The sequence below is a fragment of the Perissodus microlepis genome, chromosome 2, assembly GCF_051167445.1.
Source record: "Perissodus microlepis isolate ML-2025 ecotype Zambia chromosome 2, ASM5116744v1, whole genome shotgun sequence".
NCBI lineage: Eukaryota > Metazoa > Chordata > Actinopteri > Cichliformes > Cichlidae > Perissodus > Perissodus microlepis.
The window spans coordinates 2,805,758-2,828,697 of record NC_140462.1 but is presented as its reverse complement, the minus strand read 5'-3'; the positions used below and the strand labels follow the sequence as shown (position 1 = coordinate 2,828,697).

General features: G+C 40.9%; 1 protein-coding gene across 2 annotated transcripts in view; it reads right to left on the bottom strand.

The window, feature by feature from the left end:
- aff2 (AF4/FMR2 family, member 2) overlaps positions 1-22,940 on the bottom strand; it is a 189,934-nt gene that overhangs the window by 34,127 nt on the left and 132,867 nt on the right. For both annotated transcript variants that reach the window (XM_084940141.1, XM_084940148.1), the window contains exons 11-15: positions 8,927-9,044; positions 7,075-7,180; positions 6,797-6,947; positions 6,434-6,649; positions 4,928-5,132 (exon numbers count right to left, since the gene is read on the bottom strand). In XM_084940141.1, coding sequence (XP_084796267.1) covers positions 4,928-5,132; positions 6,434-6,649; positions 6,797-6,947; positions 7,075-7,180; positions 8,927-9,044 — 796 coding nt within the window. The remainder of the gene's footprint in view (positions 1-4,927; positions 5,133-6,433; positions 6,650-6,796; positions 6,948-7,074; positions 7,181-8,926; positions 9,045-22,940) is intronic.

The following is a 22,940-nucleotide window of genomic DNA, read 5'->3' as shown; positions in this document are numbered from 1 at the left end:
TTGCTGCATTTTGTATGAGTTCATACTCAAGTTTAAATAAACAACAACACTAAAGCTATTCTGTTATACCTGTATGTAAAAAAATATACTGCACCCAAAATATTTCATAGTTCAGCAAAACTGATCAATCTAATAAACTTAAACCTGCACCATCCTCCCTATTCTGGTATTTTAAAGAGTAAGCAACCTAACTAATAGGGTTGCAAACTCCCAGCAAAAAATAAAAAATAGGGAACCCCCCCCCCTCTGCCTCATGATGCTTAATCGACGTAATCAACTTTAATTTGATGCAGGGGGAAAAAAATGCACAAAATGAAATAATTTTTCTACAATAATTAAATAGATTCAACATCTTTCTTCAACAGAACTGCAGACTGCACAGATGGTACCTTCCCAAAGGAAAAAGTACTATAGCTTACTAGGGTATATTAGACTTAATAGTTACTATATACAGTAATGGACTTCTATACATTTACATCAGATTAAAACTTTGGGTGTAAGATTCAGATAAATATTTATTAAAAGCTCGACATTTTAAATGAGAATAAGAAAGAAAAGTATGTCTTTGTGCCCCCTTTTCCCTGTTCATGCCCTATCGGCCCCCCTGGCTAAACTTTGCTAGATCCGCCCCTGCACAGTTACCAGCCGTCAGCTACGTAGAAAAAGATCCTGGTGTAGAAAGTAATATTAAATAAATTCTAACAACAGCTTATCAAGCTTAAACGTGCTGCTGTTGTTCAGCCGCTGGTTTCCTCTTTCTGGCGCGAAGTGAGCAATAAACAAACAAGAGAGACGGACTCGCGACAGAAAAGCCGATCAGCTGATCATTGATCAGTTTCATGATTGAAGTAGCAGCAGGAGAGGGAGAGAGAGAGAGGCAGTCGCTCCATATATCGGTTGTTAAGCTTAACGCTGGAATGCTTTACAAACATTCAGAGATGAACTTACACACTTGCTTTACTTCTCTCTGGGATAACTTCCTCGGAGATGAAATGCTGGATTGCTAGCAAGGCTACAAATACACACAGCCGCTCTATCACGTGATGCATACTGCTCCGACGTGCTACGGTTATGAGCCGAGTTACGCCGTGTCGCAAGTTTTGTGAGGTGCTTTTTTGATATTTAATGGATCGGATTACATTTTTTTTATTTCTCTTTGATATCCGATCCAGGAATTTACGTCAGTATCGGACCGATACCGATACGTAATATCGGATCGGTCCATCTCTAGTGAAAACTGGCTTCTAGCTGTTTGTGTATCATCAGTTTGACTTTCTGACAAGCCTTCTTTCTTCTTCTGTAAATAATGTGTGCCAGCTGGCAGACGCAGCCACAATCCACTCAGTTTATTTTCATTTTTAGTGCTGTGTAGCTACACCTGCATCGCTGCCCTTGTCTTGTTCCCAATCAAAATTGACCCTGTGATGTTGAATGCTTAATTTTAGACATGTACTGATCAATTATCCTCAACTGAAACAAAGGCGAGCGAGGAGCAGCGATGTGTGTGCAACAGCAACACGAGAAAGCAACTACAGAGGCAGATGCAGAGAAGAAAACACCACTAATGTTCCCAGTCGTCAGTATAAACCCACTCGCTTGGCAGACGCAGCCCTCTGGAATCTTTCCAATGCGTGTTGCCATCTGCAAAATCCATTCTCAGTAAATGCCATGTAGTGTTTTGCTGAAATAGAAAAACGGGGGAAACTGTCCCTTGCACAGAGCTTATTTGCACTGCCGGCAAAAGCTTTTCCTTTCTTGAACAAAACTCCTCTGGCCTGTTTTCTCCATAGTTCACCTCTCCTCACTGTTGACATTAGCCGTCTTGCCAGCTGCTCTGCGCAACTAAAACAGGCAGAAGATCAAATGTTGCGACAGCACTTACGGCACCGATTGCACATGTTAGCGTTCATCTCCATTCTCAGGTAATTTAACCCTGGAGAACCCATGGGGTCAGAGCCGACCCCATTGGTTTTCTAGGGAAATGGGTTTCTCCAGGGTTAAGAAAGGTTATATCTCTTTAGTAAAACAAGGACATTTTCACCTGCGTACACTTGACAGGAGAGGCACATCTGTATGTATACCATGAAATATAACGACAGCCCGTTGGATTTAATTATATAGCATCGTTAGCTTTGATCTGTGTACGTACAAGAGAGCCAAAATCTCAGACTTCAGACTGAAAGGCTCACGTGTAGATTTTTATTAAACTTTTGGATTTTAAGGAATTGTGCAAGGAATTTGAAGTAGTGGAGGACTGATTTTAGAGCATCACTTCATGTGTTTTACAGCAAAGACGACACAAATCATACTGTAAGTAGAGAAAATCAAAACTGGCCGGCATGTGTGACCTTGTAATGGAGGAACCAAGTCTAACTTAATTTATCGACTTTTATTTATAATCAAAAACAATATTGAACACAACAGAATTAGCAATAAATCAAATAAAGATATAAAGATGCAAAAAAATAAAGACCTAAAAATGTAAGCTTCCACAGTACGACCCCTGTCCCAAAAAATAATTTACGATGTAAGATGTTCGTTTTTCCAAATATGACCACTGCACACTGTTTAAACTTACATTATATATATTTTTGTGTTGCTTTATTTCTATAAAATATATGAAGTTATGCAATTCTTAAAATCACTTACGCATTACTTAAAATTACCTTCAGAAAACTTAAATTTACTTACAATATAATTCTATCTTATTCTAGTGTATCTACCTTTAAGTGTTTATAGGTAAATATAATGATCTAATTTCAGGTAAAATACATTGAAACTCCATTTAATTACAGGGGAGCCATTAGTCGTGGACGCCATTATTAAGTGTTACCATGAAAAGTTGTTGTATATGTGGGGCAACCAATCAGAAAACAGCAAGGCTGTAAAGGGCTTGCTTCAGACAGTTGGTAAATTGCAAGGATTCACTAACGTCTGGCATAAAATAAACGATGGTTATTCTGAAATAAGAATATTAGGTCCCCTTTCAGTTCATGCTCAGTACTGTGGGTAAATCCTTGCAGTGGGATACGTGGAAAAGTATTCGAACTTTTATGTTGTCTCCCTGAAGTCGATGAAAACAAAAGAGAACATGATGATAATTAGGCATTAAGTAATTAGTTGTTAAATTAATTCTAAGTACTGTGTGAGCGAATTAAAGTTTGGAGCTCTGAGGGGCTGTCGGGGCGCCTGTAGCTCCGGCTGCTGACGCAGAGGTGGCAGTTGTCAGAGTCGGGCACGTCATGCTGCCGGGTCACTTCTTCAAGTCTTCTCTGTGGGCTGTAACAGCTCAGCTGCTGTTTGCTGGTTACTGCAGTTTTCCTCAGTGTAATCTTGTTGTAACATCGCTGACAGCTGCTAACGTGTTAGTTGCTAATTTGTCAGCAGATGAGTTTTAGGAGAACAATTTCCACAACCTGACAGCAGAACAACGGAGGGGAAATTTGTTCTCAAAGAAAAACAAGTAATGACGAAAGACACCAGCATCACAGAGATCAGCCAACATGAAAACATCTGAAAAGAAAATCATCAGCGTTATTTGTTTACGTTATTTGCTTCTTATTCACTCACTGTTCAGCCTCACTGCAACGTTAAAGTTACATTAGGTCAACATTGTCATGATTTCCTTTTAGCATTTTGAACGTTTGTTGCTGTTTAACCATTTAAATCCAGTTCTTCCACTTGAGTTAAAAACACTCCGATAAGTGTAGAGTTACAATGTAACACTACCACCAATGTCATTAGGTACCCCCTGCTAGTACCAGGTTGGACCCCCCTTTTGCCCTAATTCTTTAAGGCATCACACAGTTGCTGTAGATCTACAGTGAGCTCACTGTCATGAAGAAAGCGGTTTGAGCTTTTGTGATATTGAACATTATCCTGCTGCATGCAGTCATCAGCAGATGGGTGCACTGTGGTCATAAAGAGATGCTCAGGTAGGCTAACCTTGCCGCTGGCGTCACACAGATGTTTTTTTAAACATCTGTAACTTCCTAAACTCCTAAACCCTTTGCTAAACTGAAAGAATTCCCACGCTTCCTGAAAGCAGCGTCTCTGTGCTTTTCAGTGATATTAGGGTCGCTGCAGCCCTGCTAAGGTTGCAGCTGTTGGTACCCAATGTGTGCCAAGAAAATATCCTCCACACCACTGCATCACCAGCAGCCTGAACTGTTGATGAGACATCCTGACCATCCACCATCTATCTGAGTGAGTCTGTGCAAATGATATCCTTAGTTTGCTGTTTTTAGCTGAAGGAAATGGCATCATGCGTGGTCTTCTGCTGCTGCGAGGTTTGCTGTGTTGTGCTGCGGTGTCAGGGATGCTCTTCTACATTCATATGTTGTAACGAGCAGTTACTTTAGTTACTGTTGTTCTCGATATCTTTGTAAATCCTTTTTGAGACCATTCTCTGAAAATCCCAGTAGATCAGCAGAAACACTCAGCCGAGCAGCCCATCTGGCACCAACAACCATGCATTTCAAAGTCACTTTAATCATCTTTCTTCTCCAATCTGATGCTCACTTTGATCATGTATAGAGCATGTATGCCTAATTTCACTGAGTTGCTGCCTAGTGAGCAGTTCAACAGATGTACCTAACAAAGTGTTCATCTTTTGGTGTTTTAATATAAATATGTAGCATTACGTGTATGTATTTAACAAAAACCGATTTCCCTTTTTCATTAATGAGCATACAATAGCTGTATATATTCATATATATTCACACACAGCTGAGACTGGATTACAAACAGGAACCTTTCAGGGAAGGAACCACGAGTCAGTACATTTGCTGTAGAGTTGCATAAAGCGATAAGTATAGGGTACAGTCTGATACATCTGTACTTGGTGTTCAGCCCTATTCCAAATGTCTGCAACCTTCCTGCAGTACACACACACACACACACACACACACACACATCTAAAACTAACCTGGTTTACACTGACAGCAGGTACTGGCAGTGGGGTTTGCTGTAGCGCTGCTGGTGGAGTGGCTGTGTTAGTGTTTGAGTTGGTAGCACTGCGAGGTTCTTTCCTTGGGGCTGTTTTCCCACCGGGAGGTTTACTACGCGGCCTCGGGGGGTTCTGATGCTCCAGGGAGGGGGGAGGCAACAGGTCCTTCTCCCTCGCTGCGGGGCTAATGGGAGAAACAATAAGAGGAAGGCTCACTACTGGAACTAGATTCACCCTTGAGCAAGGCAGTGAAGCCCAAGCTACATGATAAACAATAGAAGGTAATGCTTGCCATTGCTTGGTCTTGTGACAGCATGAAATAATTGAAAACAGCATGCATTCAGTCAAACTTGGACGTAGGAAGCTTAAAATGGAACGAAGAAAAGGAAGAGGTGATTGAGGGAGAGGAAAATGAAAAACAGGAAAAACAATCAATGTTATTTTTTTTCCTAATTAGGCCAACGTCAAGCTGCGCACAGAGTCTGACATGGCTTCTACTCAGTCTCAGCACTGTTCAGCTCAGAGGGAGCGACAGTCTTCAGTGGCCATGTGCCAGACAGCTCAGTGATCCACGGGAACCTCTGTTAGCTCTAAGCTGCAGTGTGAAGCAGGTGGTAAAGTTCCTAATAGTAATTGTAATAGTTTAGTCAATAGCAAGCACTGTATCAGTTATAGAGCCAGTTACACATCAGAATATAGGCTGCTGTGGATTTTTATCTCAAACTGTCAGGCTTATGTTGAAATGATGAAAGTGCACCAGTGTCTTCTTCATGTGCTGCTTTACAGAGACAGCTAAGATGGAAATATCTGGCTCAATTTTATTGATTAAAAGAGATATCACTATAGTCAGATGCACACAAACCCTGCCCTTGTACATTATGGCGCAGCCCACATAGTAACAAAGTGTAGTGTAGAATGTGCTCAGCTCGAGTAGGTCAATACGGCTTAAGACAGTTGTTGCTTTTTAGGTAACTGGCTCTCAGAGGAGCTCGAGACATTCACCTGGGAGATGAAAATAAGACTTTTGTAGCTCTAGCTTAAAAATTTTATATATGTATATATATATATATATATATATATATATATATGGTGAACTTTGAACTTTATATCACTTGGCCTTGTGACCAAATACCTGAAAAGGTTGTTTATCAGACTCAGCTTCACTTTGAGTCATTGATTCAAACAGATGTGACAGATGTGAGCATGCCAGCTGAACTCAGTGGTTATATATTATATTACATTATTATATATATTATATTCAGCCATTAGAGGGAATATATGCTATGGTGAGGATTTTACAGCACTATATTTATCTTATAAGAATCTGTCCTGCCAGTGTTACATATCTATTTTGAAGAGCTACTTTTCTGTGTCTACAATGAAAAAACGTTGTTAACAACAACAAACAATTACTACTCCAACAAAGCTTCTACTATATTAGAAGTAAAACACAAGCAGCTCCTCATCATTTTCTTTATTTCTTACCTGTGCTGGTTTGCTCTGTTCCATGTCTGGTTCTGATTATCCTCCACGCTGTTTGACCTCTCTGTCCGTCTGGGCTGTTTCTTCCCTGTGGTGTTCCTCCTTGGGGTCGTGACCTCAGGCCCCGACAACAGGCCCAGCGACAGCCTCATCTTAGACCTCTGGCCCTCCCCCGAGGCCTTCTGGCTCAGCTTGGCCTTTGCCTTCTCTCTGCCCGGGCTGAAGAAAACAAAACACATTTTTGTCATATATATATGGTTAAGACACATTTTTGCCAGCTGCAACCTACAATTAGTCTTTCATTGTCTTTCATTCAGCAGATGCTGTTTTGAAGAGCTACTTTAGCAATATTCTAAACAAACCTACCAGAAAGCTGCCCTCGTGTCCTTGTGCTCCACTGTAGGTGCAGCTGGAACAGGCGTACTGCTCGATCCACAGGGCTTGGTCTTGGCAGCCGTACCCACTCCCGGTGCTTCATTGCCTGGGGAGAATGTCTCTGGACCCTGGTTGATGGAGCCTAAGCAGTGGATCATTTGACTAGAATAGGTAATTGTAACCTAACCAAGATATGTTTATCTAGGCTAAATAGCACATCCTGCAGTTCTTCGTGGACAGAATGGCTTTAACCTTCCATGTCTACCAACCTGTGCCATGATGTTCTTGTTGTGGGGGAACCAGGGGTTTGGTCTGAGCTTGGACCTTATTCAACCAGCTGTCCAGCTGCCACTTGTTGGTTGACGGAGGCTCGGGCTAATAGGAGGAAAAAGACAACTTTTTATTTTGTTTGTGCTGTGATTTTTTTACTGCTTTGTCTCTTTACATCAGTTTCTTCCAGTGTGTTTGACGGCACACGCCTATAAACCCAAGCAGCGTCGAGGCGTTGAAATAATGCGATAAATATTGTCGCAATTTGTTTTTTCTGCAGATGGAGTTTTATGACTTTCAGAGCACTGACAAGACAGAGTGGGAAGAGTTCGTTTAATTTACAGACAGTAAGATTTACAGTAAAGTGAGAAGCTGTGAATAGCAGTGAAAGGGGATCTGTCTCTTATAAAATGTAAATAAAATTGGAGAGATTTGTCAGAGCTGAAGATATTCACAGCCTCAGTGTTTGTATTGGTGTGTTGTTGACAGTACTGTGTAAAAATCTCGAGTGACCCCTCATTTCTTTATCTTTATATATAAGGAGCCAGGCTTTCTTTCTTACCATTTTTAAATTAATCTTAGGGAATAATTCTCCAAGTTTTCTGAGAACGGCTTTTTCACTCAGTTCCGTCCTTACACCTGACTTTTTCAGACGAATGTTATTTTGTTTGTTAAGCCACTTTACACTGACCTATGAGTCATTCAGACATAAAGTAGGTGCCTAACTGAAAGGATGGATTTGTAGACAAATAACAGACAACTTGGAAAAGAACCAACTTTCAATAGTATTTTAGCCACATTGTTTTTAGCAGCAACACATGATTTGTTCCGGTTTCTTTAAGTGAACCTACACAAATGCCAAAGAGAAGTTTGACAGATATAAAATAGAACCAACGAGGTGATTCCCAGGAAAAAACATGGCTGCCAATAAACCATTTTTAAGGAAAAGTAAAGGCGAGAAAAAGCCAAATTACACAGGAACTGAAAACTGGTGAAATGTTTTGTACATCAGTGCATCTACAGCCATGTAAAACCTCTGTTACAGCGTCTGATTGGAGGAGTCCTTTTTCATCACGACAACGATCCCACCCACAGTCATTGATCAGCCTCCCCATAGCCTGGACTTTAACATCATTAAAGAAGTGTGGGAAGGTGCTCAGTCATCCAGGTCACCGTAGTCTAAGGAGCTTGGAAAGAAAAGCGTCTGGACTTCTTTAAGTTGCTTGAGGACGTTTCACCTCTCATCTGGAGAGTCGCAGATTTAAGCCCTGTGGGAGTTTCCCCCCAAGAGGGACAATGGACCCCCTATTGATCCTCTACCTAACCACACAAGCCAAGGTGTAAAGACAGGTGTAGGTCACAATCAGCCAAGGTTTTGGGTGAACTCATTGTGAAACCTAGCCCCACCCTATCATGTGATTTGTGAGGTCGGATGGCGCTCATATCAGCTGACTTTCAGACTTTTTTAACCTATTAGGTACTGTATTTCCATTTATTTTTGCATGTTTCAATAAATCCCAGGACCATTCCTAGAAAAATCTAAAGAATCGAAGGGTGGCTCAAGACTGTATCACATTACTGCATGTGATACAGAAAAAAACTGGCTAAATGAGATCTAACAGCTGAGAAAAAGGATCACCTTTCATGACTCTTCATGTATTTTACAATACATTAAACATAAGGGAATATAATATTTACTTATTTATATTTAACCATTGTAACAATGGTTAGCATTTTCTCCCAATAAATGTGTTTACCCAGTTGGTACCCACTGTGTGCACACAGTTACCAGGAAATCTGCATAAATACACACACACACACACACACACACACACCGAGTTGTCATCCTACCTCTGGAGTGTTTGTGCGGGAGGCCTGATTATACTCGCTGTCACTGGAGCTGCTCTCAGACTCGTCGGTGTCAGACTCTGAGCTGCTTTCTGATTCACTGCTGCTCCCTGATGCACCACTAAAAAAGAAAGACAGACAGAATGGGGGGTAGATGGGGTGTGTGTGTGTGGGGGGGAATCAACATGTCACAATGGAACAAAACAAAATCAGTTTCACTGGATGCTGAGAAAGCACAGCGACGGACACTGTCACCGCTAATGAGGTTACACCAAAAAGTTTCAGCACAAAGTTTCACACTTTGCGGGATGACACGGATGTCCACTCGCTGCTTTGCTTTTTGCTTTTGTTATGACTGTCAGCACTGCCTGTCAGAAACAAAGGTTTACACTTTCAGAACATTAGATGGTTTTTATCCAGATGATACTTAATCTTCAATCATCCATAAATTTAACTTTAATTTTTAAAGAATCATGGCTTAAACATCTGCATGTCCTCTTCCTTTCTCTCTAAACAACATGACATCCACTATAAAAGACCTCTCATTCGCCAGCTCAAGTCAATTATGTCTTTTATTGATTTCAAATGTTGCACAGCCAAGAGGACTCTATCACCAAAGTCACCTCTCTGCTGGCATGAACTCAAATCTTTTTGTCTGTTTAAATCCAACTTTCAAACTCAGGAAGTAAATTACCCTTAACTGGACATGAATTTGAACACGCACATTAAAAACGTATCAGAAGTGCCCTTCTTATATAAATATACTTTAATTTATGCACGACGTGTGTGGGTGCAAACAGCCTTTGTTCACTGCTACTGGATGAAGCCCTACAGTGTTTACTGACTCATCCTGCCACTTAGTCTCAATCAGTGTCAGGGCTGTTTAAAGTACCTGCTGGGTCGTGACTTTCACTCTTGCTTGTACTGCTTCTCTGGCTTTAGTGTCAAGACCGTAGCTCCCTATCAGACTGGTTCGAATGAGATGAGCCAACGTGTTTGTTGCGTTAAATGGTAAATGGTAAATGGCCTGTATTTGTATAGCGCTTTACTAGTCCCTAAGGACCCCAAAGCGCTTTACACATTCAGTCATTCACACACTGGTGATGGCAGCTACATTGTAGCCACAGCCACCCTGTGGCGCACTGACAGAGGCGAGGCTGCCGGACACTGGCGCCACTGGGCCCTCTGACCACCACCAGTAGGCAACGGGTGAAGTGTCTCGCCCAAGGACACAACGACCGAGACTGTCCAAGCCGGGGCTCGAACCGGCAACCTTCCGATTACAAGGCGAACTGTAAAACATGTAAAATAAAGACAAAGAAAAATGCATTTTCCCTCAAAAAGCAAATGGTTTGTTTATTAGTCTAACGGGGTGTTCTGTTGGATGTTTTTTTTTATATTATTTTTTGGCATTTTGCCTTTTTTGGATAGAGACAGCAAAGAGGGGAGAGTGAGGGGGAAGACATGTAGCAAAGGCCTGTGGGTTAGACTATAACCCGGACCGCTGCTCTCTCGCCTCGTGGGATGTGAGCTTAATCAGCACCCAACAACGGTTCTCATTTAAATAAAAGCAGAGGTAGTTGACTTTCCACGTTTCGATTGACTGGATAGCCATTTAATTCATCAATCAGTGGTATTCTTACCTCAGGTTTGAGAAAAGTTTGACTTTGAGGGTCTTGTCCCAAAATCCCTGATGCTAAAGCAGCGGTCCCCAACCTTTTTTGCGCCACAGACCGGTTTATGTCTGACAATATTTTCACAGACCGACCTTTAAGGTGTTGCGGATAAATACAACAAAATAAAACCAGTACTGGTACCGAAAAAAAAGATTTATTCATAACACACGGGAAAAGACCCAAGGAAACCGAGTTAACGATAAAAACCAATAAAAACCATTAAAAACCATAAATTTCACACCCGAGCCTCAAATCTTGTGGCCCGGTACCAAACGACCACGGTCCGTGCCGCGGGGCTTGGGGACATCTGCGCTAAATGATCGCTATGATAACTTACCAGCAGTTTTGGCGGGAAATTTAAATGATTTACATTTTATCCCTTTTTCCAGTTTATATTTGCTTTTGTGTGTGTATGTATGCAACATTCAAATAATCTGCAATATCGTTACATTATCAATGTTTTATTACAAATTCTGGGCTTGCCTCCATTTTTAAAATGAACAAATTTAAAAAAAATTTGTGTCACCACAACCCCTACCCAAGTACAACATATGACAATTTAATTTCATCGCTTTATACTCAAAATGAAGAAAGAAACACAAAAGAAGGTGTAAATATCAACACCTTCTTTTGTGTCCAGATCGCCCAATCTGTCTTCCTCAGCCTCCTATTGGAATCCCGGACGAGCCCCCAATTGTAAATATCAACACTTCACAGAGTTCTTTTGATTTCTCAGAGGCGTCCGATGGAAGACAAAACACTGCTCAGTAGACCATTTAACACTTTATTACTTCTAGAAGGGAGAAGCGTCCTGCATGACACGCTGCCGTGGATCTCAAAATGGTGGCGTGCCCCTAACAGTTTTATTATAGAAGCTCTCTCATTCTAGTCTAAACAACACTGTCTCAGTAACTTTCCACTACAGATGATCCCATTCATTCAATGGTCATTCAGTTTTTAACCAATGTGTTTCATTCTTTAATCAAGGGTGTCAAATTAAATCACACTAAGAGCCACAGAAGGAAATAAGAATCACATAAAGAGACATACATATACAGATTATTGACACACTTTAATTTAATTGAACATATATGTCCAATATAGCTACTTTTACATACAATTTATTGTCCTCAGCGTCTCCATAGGGAATTCACAGCTACCTGTTTCAAACACCTGATGTCAGCTAATGATCGTATGTGGCATTTAATAAAAACTCATATATCCTGATGGAACTGGGGAGAAATGAGTGTGAGGTAAAGTAGTTTTTGTGTAAGACAGAATCTTTTCTCAGGCTCCGTCGTTATTGGTGGATTTATAGATGGTGTCGTTGAACGTTCATTTCTTTCTTCCTGCTATCCCTGTTTAGACCAAACATGGGAACAAAACACAAATCTTCACAACTTTCAAGACCAAACTATTTGTCCACCTCTCATTTTTGTCATCAGGGAGGAGTTAACAAGACCTGGATGAACTATGATCCCAGCCTATCATCAGAGTAACTGGAAAACTGAGCTCAGGAAGCGGCTCTGAGATCCTTCAGGACGTTTAAACTAATCCCTGTTTTCTCTTCACTTCAAAAACATTTCACACACTTTTTTGAACAAAAGATAATAATCAGAGGAGTCGACTGCTTTATGACTGATTTGCTAAAAACTTACGCACCTATCAGTGGGTAAAAAAAAGCCTAGCTACTAATAAATGCATAAACACAGCATTTTGAACCTGTTCAATTGTCTCATCTTCTCTGGTGCTTCGGCTGGCCTTGTGTTCATCCATCCTTCCACAGAGCTTTAAATGGCCTCCTGGAGGCAACACGCCCGCTCGCCCCAACTTAAGAATACACACAAATACACTCGTGCGCGCACACAGTTTTTTTGCAATTATGTGTAGTTCCCTTTGTGTATGTGAGAGTGTGCACATAATTTCAGTTCAAGGCTGCCATCACAGCAGGCACCAATCTGTGTGAGCAGTCAAGCAGCAAATCCATCAACTGTTCCTCGGGCAACACACACACACACACACACACACACACACACACACACACACACACACAGTGACAGAGACTGTATGAATGCAGTCTCTGTCCTGTTTTTCTTCTATCTTTACTCATCTATTCTCTGTCTTCCCTCTCTTTCAGTTTCAATTAAATTTTCACCTCACTTTGCTCTAATAGCAAACCAGTTGAAACAATATTGGCAAAGCACTGTGTTAAACCCTCGTATACATGTTTGTGTGCGCCCCTATGCATACCCTACATCGTGCAGTCTCTGCCAGTTGTGTGTTTGGAAGACATACGAAGGCACCCTCGGAAAGTATTTTTAACAAACGCAGGAAAGCTTCATGTATGTGTGTTGGTTTTCTTTGCCTGGCTGGTGAATCAGCATCACAGTAACACAGGAAATGAGTCAGTGATATGATTCCCAATTATTTCTCTCTCTCTTTTTTTCCTGTAACAGGGGACTTTGATTTTCTTCATGTGCTGTGATGGTTATGTATATACTGCTTAATGTCAGTGCTGCTTAAATGTCATTAGGTAACCTTTCCTATGCCTGGGGGAAATTTATTGATGAGGCCAAATGCATCCAGATGAGAAGCGGATGTATTAATTCATCTTCTGTTAACCCCTGGGAGGCGCCATGATACACTACAAACTAACTGACATGCTGACGCCCTAAAAGCTGATATAGTGAATATATGTCATCTGAACACATCGAGCAGAACGAGGGAAACTTGATTCAAGAATTCTGAGTCATAGTTCTGATTATTTAACAGATTTAAGTGAAATATTAATGCAACTTTTATCTTTTTACTTTTACAAAGACGATATCCAGTTCATGACAACAATGAGAAGTGTTACTCAACATGATAACTGAGTCAGCGCTGGCTGATCGGTGTCTCGGCACAGGCGACTGGACCGGATTGAGTCTGCTAGGCCTTACCCGCTACTTTGATATACAGCGCCCCCTCGTTTATCGCGAGAGTTACGTTCTAAAAATAATCCACGGTAGGTGAAATCAGTAGTCGGCTTTATTTTTTACAATGATTATAATTACATTAATGTTTCCAGACTACAGTTATAGTGCTGTTTCCCACTAATTTATTTTTCATATTTGCAGTACATATGAAAAATAACTTCTGTTTCTAGTTTCTTAATACTGCTTTTTACTGTTCACTGTCAATCTGATTAAAACAAATAATGGATTATATGTAAAATAATAATAATACAGAAAATCCTCAGACAATGATCTTTTAAACACTTGTTGCTCCTTCAGTTCTCTTTAGTCAGAATCTGAGATGTTATACAGCTTGGCCCAATATCACTGTTTAAAGTCTAGTATGTGTTTATGTTGGAGTGGTGAGTGTTGTGTCCGTCAGATACCTGATAAGGAAATGGGAGGCAATGTGACGAATGATGTGAACATTAACTGAGAAACTGCATTTCTGGATTGTTTCAGCATGAAAGTGAAAACAAGGACTGTCAGGTTTTTTAGTGACGATCCTGCTTATGCTCAGATTAATGAAGAAATGAGTTGAGATGCCAGACAGATGGTAACAGCAGACATAACCTGGACTTCAGTCCAAGCCTACGTTTTTATGTCCCTTACTGCCTTTAAAGATCTTTTGATGTATAACCAAAGAGAACCAAGTGTGTGTGAGTCAGCAGCAGATCTCTCTTGCAGAGGAGGCTCATTAATATTATTGATTCAAGTCCAAAAGACCCAGACTGTGGCGCGACTACAGTATGCCACTCTTTCTTTTCCATCTAACTTTTGATCAATTGAGGCTTAAATTAGTGCTACAAGAGGACGTTAACTGATGCATCTCTTCAAGAGAATTATTAAGTAGTTATCATTTAGTTTACATAAAGCTCCAAAACCAAACTGATTGTCCACTACTGTGCAAAAAGATCTGACAAAGTTCAAAGTTCACCCCCAAATATCCCAAAATATGACACTGGACTTGACGTGACCCCGATGGCAGGCAGAAGTCTTTTGGTCAGCAGTTTTTTCTTAAGCCGGATTACAATCTGCTTCTGTTGTTGCTCCAGGAAAAACTGGAGCTTGCTTTCATATAAAGCACCGTCTTATTTAATGAGTGTCTACTTTCTAACTCTCCTCGGTGGGCAGCTAGCCCACAGTGCCGATAAGACATCTGGCAAGAAATCAAGGTGAGAACAAACATCAGCTGAGCATCTGCTGCATCGAAGTCGGCTGCACTCGTTTGTCATTAGTGCTGGAAAGACTTGTACGAGTGCCGGGCTCCCTCTACAGAACTGTTTAAGTGGACCTGGGTGATGTTAGTTTTTTAAATTATTCATTATGTTGCTATCAGACGTTTGCAACATAAAATGTCTTTTTTTACACCACAATAGAAACATTATGGGCAAACGGTGCAAAGGGCATTTAATGCATCTGATGGGAGGCTTTTTTAGTTCAGCTCGTCATTCGTCAAAAAAGACAAAAACTGCCCGACACGAGTTTACGTTTCCCGCTCTGATGTGTTTCGTTTTTGTTTAAAGAGCGCCGAGTGAAGTTAAAGGAGGAGCGTGAGCGTCTTTTACTCTCAATGGGATTTTCAGTTGAGTGCTCTCTAGCCTATTTTATTCTGGCAACATAAACAGTATGTGTTGAAAGAAGGAGATGAAAGGAGATGAGTATGCGTGTGAAAGCATTACATCTGGCTTGCTTTCCTCCTCTTTCCTCAGGAATCAGCCATCAAGCCGTCAGAAATAAATTAATGCCGCCGTTGTTGCCAAATTAAAATGCGGCGCCAGCTGGTGCAGACTGACGGAGCAGCTTTTAAGTGGACGTTTCGTGTACATGCCTCAGATGTTTAGCTCAAGTTAAGACATACAAACTTCATCTAGGAGTGCATTAGTGTGTCTGAGCCGATGACTTGATGGACACTGAGTTACTAGTTTTTCCAAACACATTCCCCTTGTTGTCAGTTAGAAACGGTGAAACATATGTCACTTATCTCTGAGTGAGCTTGAGATATTAGCTCTTATTTCATTATTAAATCCCTATTGTTGATATCCTGTCTCATAATATCTTATATTACCTCGTTCATGTATTTATAATCACTCAGCTCAGTCTGTGTTACAAGGCTGTATATAAAGGAAGTGACAGGACATATGTTTCCTGTATACAAACTACCCAAAAGACAATTTCCTCTTCAGTGCTTCCAATTAGTGTTTCTGTCCTTGTTTATGTCGTAAGCATCAAACCTGTTTGCTTATTTAGGACAAAGAGGCTTCGCTCTGGGTTTTTTCCTGTGTATTCCTGTGTCAACGTTGCATAAGTAACACAGATAAGACTTACAAAATAGCCTTTGTCAGATCTTCAGGCTCCAGCAGAAGCTTCGGTGTCTGTTTATTTGTGTGATAAAATCACAACAGGGGAAATGAAAGCCTTACAGCCTTGACAAAGTGATCCGTTGGTTTGATATGTCCAGTGGGCCTCACAAGATCCACACGACACCCACATATTTAAAGGCTGCAGCCTTTAAATAGTGACTCAACAAAGTATTCGTGGTTGGAACTATCAACAGGGTCAAGGGGGAGAGCTCGGTAGAAGTAATTCCTGGTTTTTGGAGGTTTTGTTTTTTCATCATACCAGTGAGACGTGTGGAAAATGTGTGTGTGGGTCACAGTCCTGTGCTACAGCAAGCTGCAACGCTGCACATAATGCTGGTAACAAAGTCGGGAGGTAACAAAGTAACTGTACTGAAGTGGAGCTTTCGGGTATCTGTACTTTACCTGAGTAGTTTTTTTACTTTTACTCCCTGAATGTTCAAACAAATATCTGTACTTTGTACTCCTTACATTTTCAAAACAGGCTCGTTATTTTAGGTTTAACGCTCTGAGGAGTTTTTATTTCACATCACGGCGGGCTTCAAACATCAAAGTGATTTGAGCCCAAACTGAAACACATGAAATGCATTTATCACCAGGAGATGTGGCACAAAAAGACATGAAAGATGCAAAAAAAACCCAAAATACCCAAAACCCTGTGTGGCATAGTTGAAGGGGTTAAATTGGGTGTTTTTATTTATTTATTTTTTTGGCACAACACCCGAAAAACTGCAGGTGGTACTTCAGCCTCTAGCCATACAGAAGACGAGCGAGCATAAAGGGAGTTACATTGTTTTAAGTGTCAGGTAATTTCAAATGGAACCTTTCTATCAGTTCAACAAACAACTAAAGGTCCAGCTGCTGTATTTCACAGAAAAGGAAGAGAGCTGACTTCACTCAGAGATGGAGAAAGATAAGAAAGGCAGGAGAGGAAGAACAGAGGGTAGATTTAATAGTAAGGACGCTGTTTGATGAACTGGAAATGTAAAGTACATGTGGCATTAGGGGTTTTTCATATTGTGAAATGTGCTACAAACCAAACTGAGGTTGTTATTTAAGGTTGCATGAAAATCCTCTGCAGTTCAGTGCAGGACAAACAGGTTAGTTTGCTGCACTGTGATGGATTTAAAGTAAAGAACAGTGTGACTGGTGCACAGCGGCCGTGGTTTCATGGGCAGAGTTTGGTTACATCGAGGGGAGCAGAGATTCATATGATTTTTAGCTGATGATGCTGAGATCCACTGACCGAATTCTACCTTCATACCAACTGCATACTGTCTAATACAAAGCCAGCATAGACCATGTAGTGTCAGTGTCGAGGATGAAAATCAGCTCATGAAACTTCTGTTAAATTCAGGTAAATCCACAAAGAGCAGTAAACCTCAGAGCAGCAGCTGATCACAGCCTGAGCTATAATAATCTGCTGGAGCTCTGAACAGAAATGATCATGAGCTGTGATTCTTTCCCACACAATGAGCCACTACTACTGATTTCTAGGATTCCTCCACCTGCTGAATCTACTTGAACCTCTTCCCTACACATGTTTTCTATTTCGAGGCAAAGTCACCCTCAACAATGGAGGCAACAGAAACTAAACATGTTTTTTTCCTTCTTTTTCTCTTTCCTGATTCCAGCTGAGTAACTTTATTATTCCCATCTACTAATTTTATTTTATTGTTAAATGAATGTAGCACAAGGTTCAGCCTGCTTTGCATAAAAATAGGTGATAGAAAATCAGCTACTTTTACTTTTTTACTCTGAGTACATTTCAGAGCCGGTACTTTTTCACTTTTACTGGGGTAAAGAAGTTGAATGAGTACTTCAACTTTTACTGGAGTATTTTTTAACACTAGTATCTGTATTTCTACTCAAGTACAGAATGTCTGTACTTTTGCCACCTCTGTCCTTTAGTCTCATGATGCCTCATTGTTTGTGGGTCCAGCCTGACCACAAAAACACAGCAGTGGTTACAGAGTGTGTTTACACAGCCAAACACATGTGGTAGTCTGAGTGCATGTAAAATGTCTGACCTTAGAGCGGGGAAGAAAGCGTCACTATAGAAACATGAGGAGGTGTGTACACTGTGAAAGGGCCTTGTTTAAAAACTGAAGTCATTGTCTCCTCCTAAACTTAAACTATACTTTTTTTTTAGCTAAATCTGACTAGACTTGTATGATTGTTATTATAGTTCAACCTCAGGTTTTATGACTCATCATGATTTGAAGCAGACCATTTCAAAAACAAGCTTAAGATTACTTTTACATTCAGATTGATTTGTGCTTAAATTAAGGATACTTTAGTTAAAATAGCAACATGCTCTCACTCCCAAAGCGTAACATTTTACACCAGGTGACAAAACGTCAGTATATTACGCTTCCGGGCACCCAGCACGTCCCTATATTACCAGATCGGAAAATGAGGAAACATGAGTTTGGAATAAATCTACACATGTACGTTCGTTTTACTTAAATTGCTTTGGAAAACACTATCTAACGTCTGGTTAAGGTTAGGGATAAGGTTACAGGGTTAGGGATACATGGCTGGAACGTGTATGACCGCGGGAGCATCATTCTACTGGATTTCATCCACAACCCAGCGCGTAGCATAAGAATGCTGAAGGTCACCTTTTGCGTTCCTCAATAATGCCTCCGGACGTGTCAAATCGGCACTATATTGTTGTGAGAACAGGCTGAAAGTCTATATCTATATCAAACTCTGCACGCTGTCTATAATGCCCCTCCCTGACCCTGGTTCAGCTGAAATTTTCTTCCTGACAAAAAGGGAGTTCTTCCTTCCCACTATCACTAATTCCTGGGGTTTTCTGTATTATTGTATCAATATAAAGCAGCTGGAAGCAACTGTTGTTTGATTCGGTGCTTTAACTGAATAGATGTGCGGTCCTATGGAAAACAAAGTCGACCCTTACAGCTTCCGTAGAAGTTAAGAGGGTAACAAGGCCTTTGGAAACAGTAAAGGTGCACTTAGTTTTTCACATGACTGCACAAAGTCCTGTAAAAACTATAGTTAATCCTGTCTATGGTTAAGTTATACTTTCATCGTATAGAGTGATATTTACATCTGATTTTCAGAAAGGTTTTGTTTTCTGGTCTTTCTCCAGGGTCCGTCAGCTTTACACTGTACTGTTCACTCTGGACTTGGTCACCATTAATTAACCAGCAGGTATTGAACGCAAGGAGGACAATCAAGAGACAATAGACAGCTGCTGATATTGTTTTTTCATGTTCCATTTGCCTCTGCTGTTAAACTGAATTGATCAGGCTCTTTAGACAAGAGAGCGCATGGCTTTGAGCCAGACAGGCCACCGCTCAGATAAACTGCTGCCAGCGGAGACACGATGCAACAGAGGCTGCAGGAAAAGTGATCATGCTGAACAGGTAACTACAGGTTCTTCAAATAACCGGAGAAGGGAGTGAAAATATGCACAATTACAACAGCATTATGGGACTGTGAAGTGAAGATGTGGAGGCCATCTGGGCTCAGTTCATCTGTCATCTTATCATCTGCCGTCAGCTCGCTGGTTCTGCCCTTCACTTGGCAGAGCTTCCTGCCGCACAGCTGGCTTTATAATCTCTCTCCATCTCCCTCTCAATCACGCGTGTGTGCACGCTCCAGCATGTGTGCTTGTTTACCTAACGCATGTCTGTGTAGGATAGAAAGTGAAAATGTGACATGATTTATGAAATTGTTGCTGTTACTTTGTTGTGGGACACCAGTGTACACATCTATCAATAATTATTGGAAATACAAATTCCTTGTTGGTAAGAAGATTATTAGTCGGGTGAGTAACTCAATAAATTCTAACAATAAAACTCAATCAAACAAAATCAGCAGCATTTATTAAGCATTTATTAAGCACGGTTGCATGAAAACTAAAATCTGCAGAATATAACCTTTTGTTTTCACCTTCACGTTGCTTCTCTCGGCTTCCAGGATTCAGCGATACGTGCATCTGTGTATTTGCGGGGTGTGTGAGAGTGTGTTTGCCCCGGGCGCTACTGTGGGGAAGGCTATAATGGGTTTCCATTTCTACATATGTAGCATAATGTTCCCTGGCAGCAGCAGGGGTGACACTGTTTGAAAAGGTGTTTTTACATTTGAACTTGCACCAAGCTGCACGATACTGCTTAACCTGTCTGTTTAACTTGCCAACATGATTGCATTATTTATCACCAACGTCAGTGCGTTCACGTCTGGTTACATTACAACAGAAATGAAACACGACTACTTAAAGTACAGTTAAGGTAATCACGTAGACATCTTAGTTTAACAGGTGTGTCTAACAAAGTGGCTGGTGAGTGTATTACCTGTCACATCAGTCGAGGTATTTCTTTACTCCCACTAGCTTCAGTCACTAGTCTTAACTTTGAGATGATCTATTTCAGCACACAAATTAATATATGAGCACGTGACTGTGCAAGTGGTTTTACAGCCTTTTTAAAAACCTCTTCTGTGTGTTTCATTTGATATATCACAATAAGCACTAAGTCTTTCTTTTAAACTCAGCTAATGCTGGTTTATGTAAATTTTTTAAAGTAATGTTTCACTGAAAGTGCCACGGTTAATTGGCCCTGTAGCTGAACGTCTTATTATGTTAAATACTCCTAAATTATCTGGGTGCTGGATTCTCTTTTACTACAATTAACTGAAACATATACTTGAGTTGTAGCTACATAAGCATCCACATATGTATTATAGATATAGTTGTAGGCTTTGTAACAAATCAAACTTGATTATAATGATATTATGAGTTATGATAGTGTATAGACCTCTGCCTCCCTAGAGGCCGGCCTGCCCGTGAGCAACATGGTGGCTGTGTTCAAGCATCGCCACGATGACGAACAGCGAGCGATGCAGCGTCTGTGTTAATATATCTGCAGGACACCCTTAATGAGCTCGATCGACTGACGAGCTCTACAATGTTTTCAGGTGACTTATTAACAGCTCGGCCACCGGCTACAGTGTAACAACACAATCACAGCGTTGTTGCTCTCAGGTGTCACCAGTGAAGTAACCAGAGCTACCTGGTAACATTCAGCCAATCACGTGAGTGAGTGCCGAGTATTTGAGATAGTGTTTTGACTTATTCTGTATTTGGTTCTTTCTTTGTGTTATCATGACATTTAATAACTTACAGTTTAGTCTTGAGTTTATTTCTGTCTTTGTCTCATCCCCATGTCTCCTGTGAGAGTCTGTCATGTCCTCTGTGTATGTCTCTCGCCCTACGTGTCACAAGTTCCTACATCTTCGTCACGGTCTCAGTGTTGTACTTCCTGTTTTATTTTGACAGCGTCTCGTCCTGTGTTCAGTGTGTTCACTTTTCCTATCCCTGTCTCGTCACGTCTAATTCATTCCTGCTGCGTTCCCCATGTGTTACCATGTCTGTCCTCATGTGTATATATTGTGTCAGTTTCCCGTTGTCCCATGTTGATGCGTGTTAACCTTCCCATGTGTCTGCATGTCTCAAGTGTTCAGGTGTTTCGTTTGGATTCTTCTCTCATTTGGTTAATGTTTTGTAATCTCCCATAATTATTTCTTGCTCACGTCAGAAGTTTTTAAGCGTTTACGTTTACATAAATATACCGCCCGTGGTTAACGTCCGTCTCCATCCTGACTTTCCATATAATCACAAACACTGAACACCTTTAGGATACAACAAGTGAAAGAAAAGCTGCTATTCGAGATAAAAGTAGGTTCTTCTTCTGTGTCAAAGCATTCTGCTCAACTTCCTGAACACAACACACTGACCCGACAGCCTGAACGAGCAGCCTGTTTTCATTACTGCTCATGCAAGCACATCCATCATTGTTGAGCTTTACTATATCAGCATATTGATTTGCCCGTGTCTGAATGGTTTTGAGTTATTGCTGTCCCCAGTTATGAATACAGAGGACCTGTACATCAAAGAGCTCTCAGTAAAACCCATTCAACACCATTCACAGCACCGCTAACTAAAATAACACTAGGACTACCCACCCAGAACTACTCGAACGCTATTACTATTAAAATAATCACAAAAAAAAGACCAGTTCATATCACTGGGGGCGATTTTCCTCACCAGTGTGATGAAAGATGTGAACGGGATATAACGCACAAAACAGAAGCAGCTAGCAGAGATTGTGAAGATTACAGAGAAGTAATAAAAGAATGATACAGTCTAATATACACTGTGGTGGGATGATAAGGTGGGTGGTAGTGTGTGTGTGTGGTACAATAACGATTGGTATGTGGGTAACGCTGTTAGAGCAAGGATTAAAAAAATATGCGTGTCTGTATGGATGGTGTGAGGAGTGTGGGTGAGACAGCGAGTGTTGCTTTCCACGGGGGGATATAGCCAGTGGATCGCTCACAGCATCTCTAGTCCCAGCGTCCCCACAGATATCTGTGTGTGTGTGTGTGTGTGTGTGTGTGTGTGTGTGGTGTTCAGTAGATTGGGCTGCAGAGTGAATGGGCTCATTAGCGTTAGCAGAGTAACACATGGCCTGGGGCACACACAGACACACACTCTCTTTCTCTCTTGCTTTGCTGTCTGTCTCTCTCTCTCTCTCTCTCTCACACACACACACACACACACACACACACCAGACTTGAATACTAATGCCCTCAGATTGTGAACACAACGAGCCTCATTTATAAAAGATTCTTATATCCTAATGCACCAGTCTGGGCTTCACAACACATTGCAAGTAAAAGATGAACTTATGAAAAATTGATCCCGGTGCCAAAATCAGCTGTTTACATGGATTCTTTCCAATGTTCTGTGATGTTAAAAATGCATCTAACATTGTTTTTTATTCTAATGATTAAGTAGGTGATATGTTCCCCAAAGATGTTAACACTTAGCAAGAAGACAAACCGGGGAGCCCACACAGCCCTGGAAGATAAATGGAAACATGTCTTAAAATAATGAAAATGGGCTTTAACACCTTCAGAAAACTTATCACTGATGACAATGTTACATCCGCAGTGT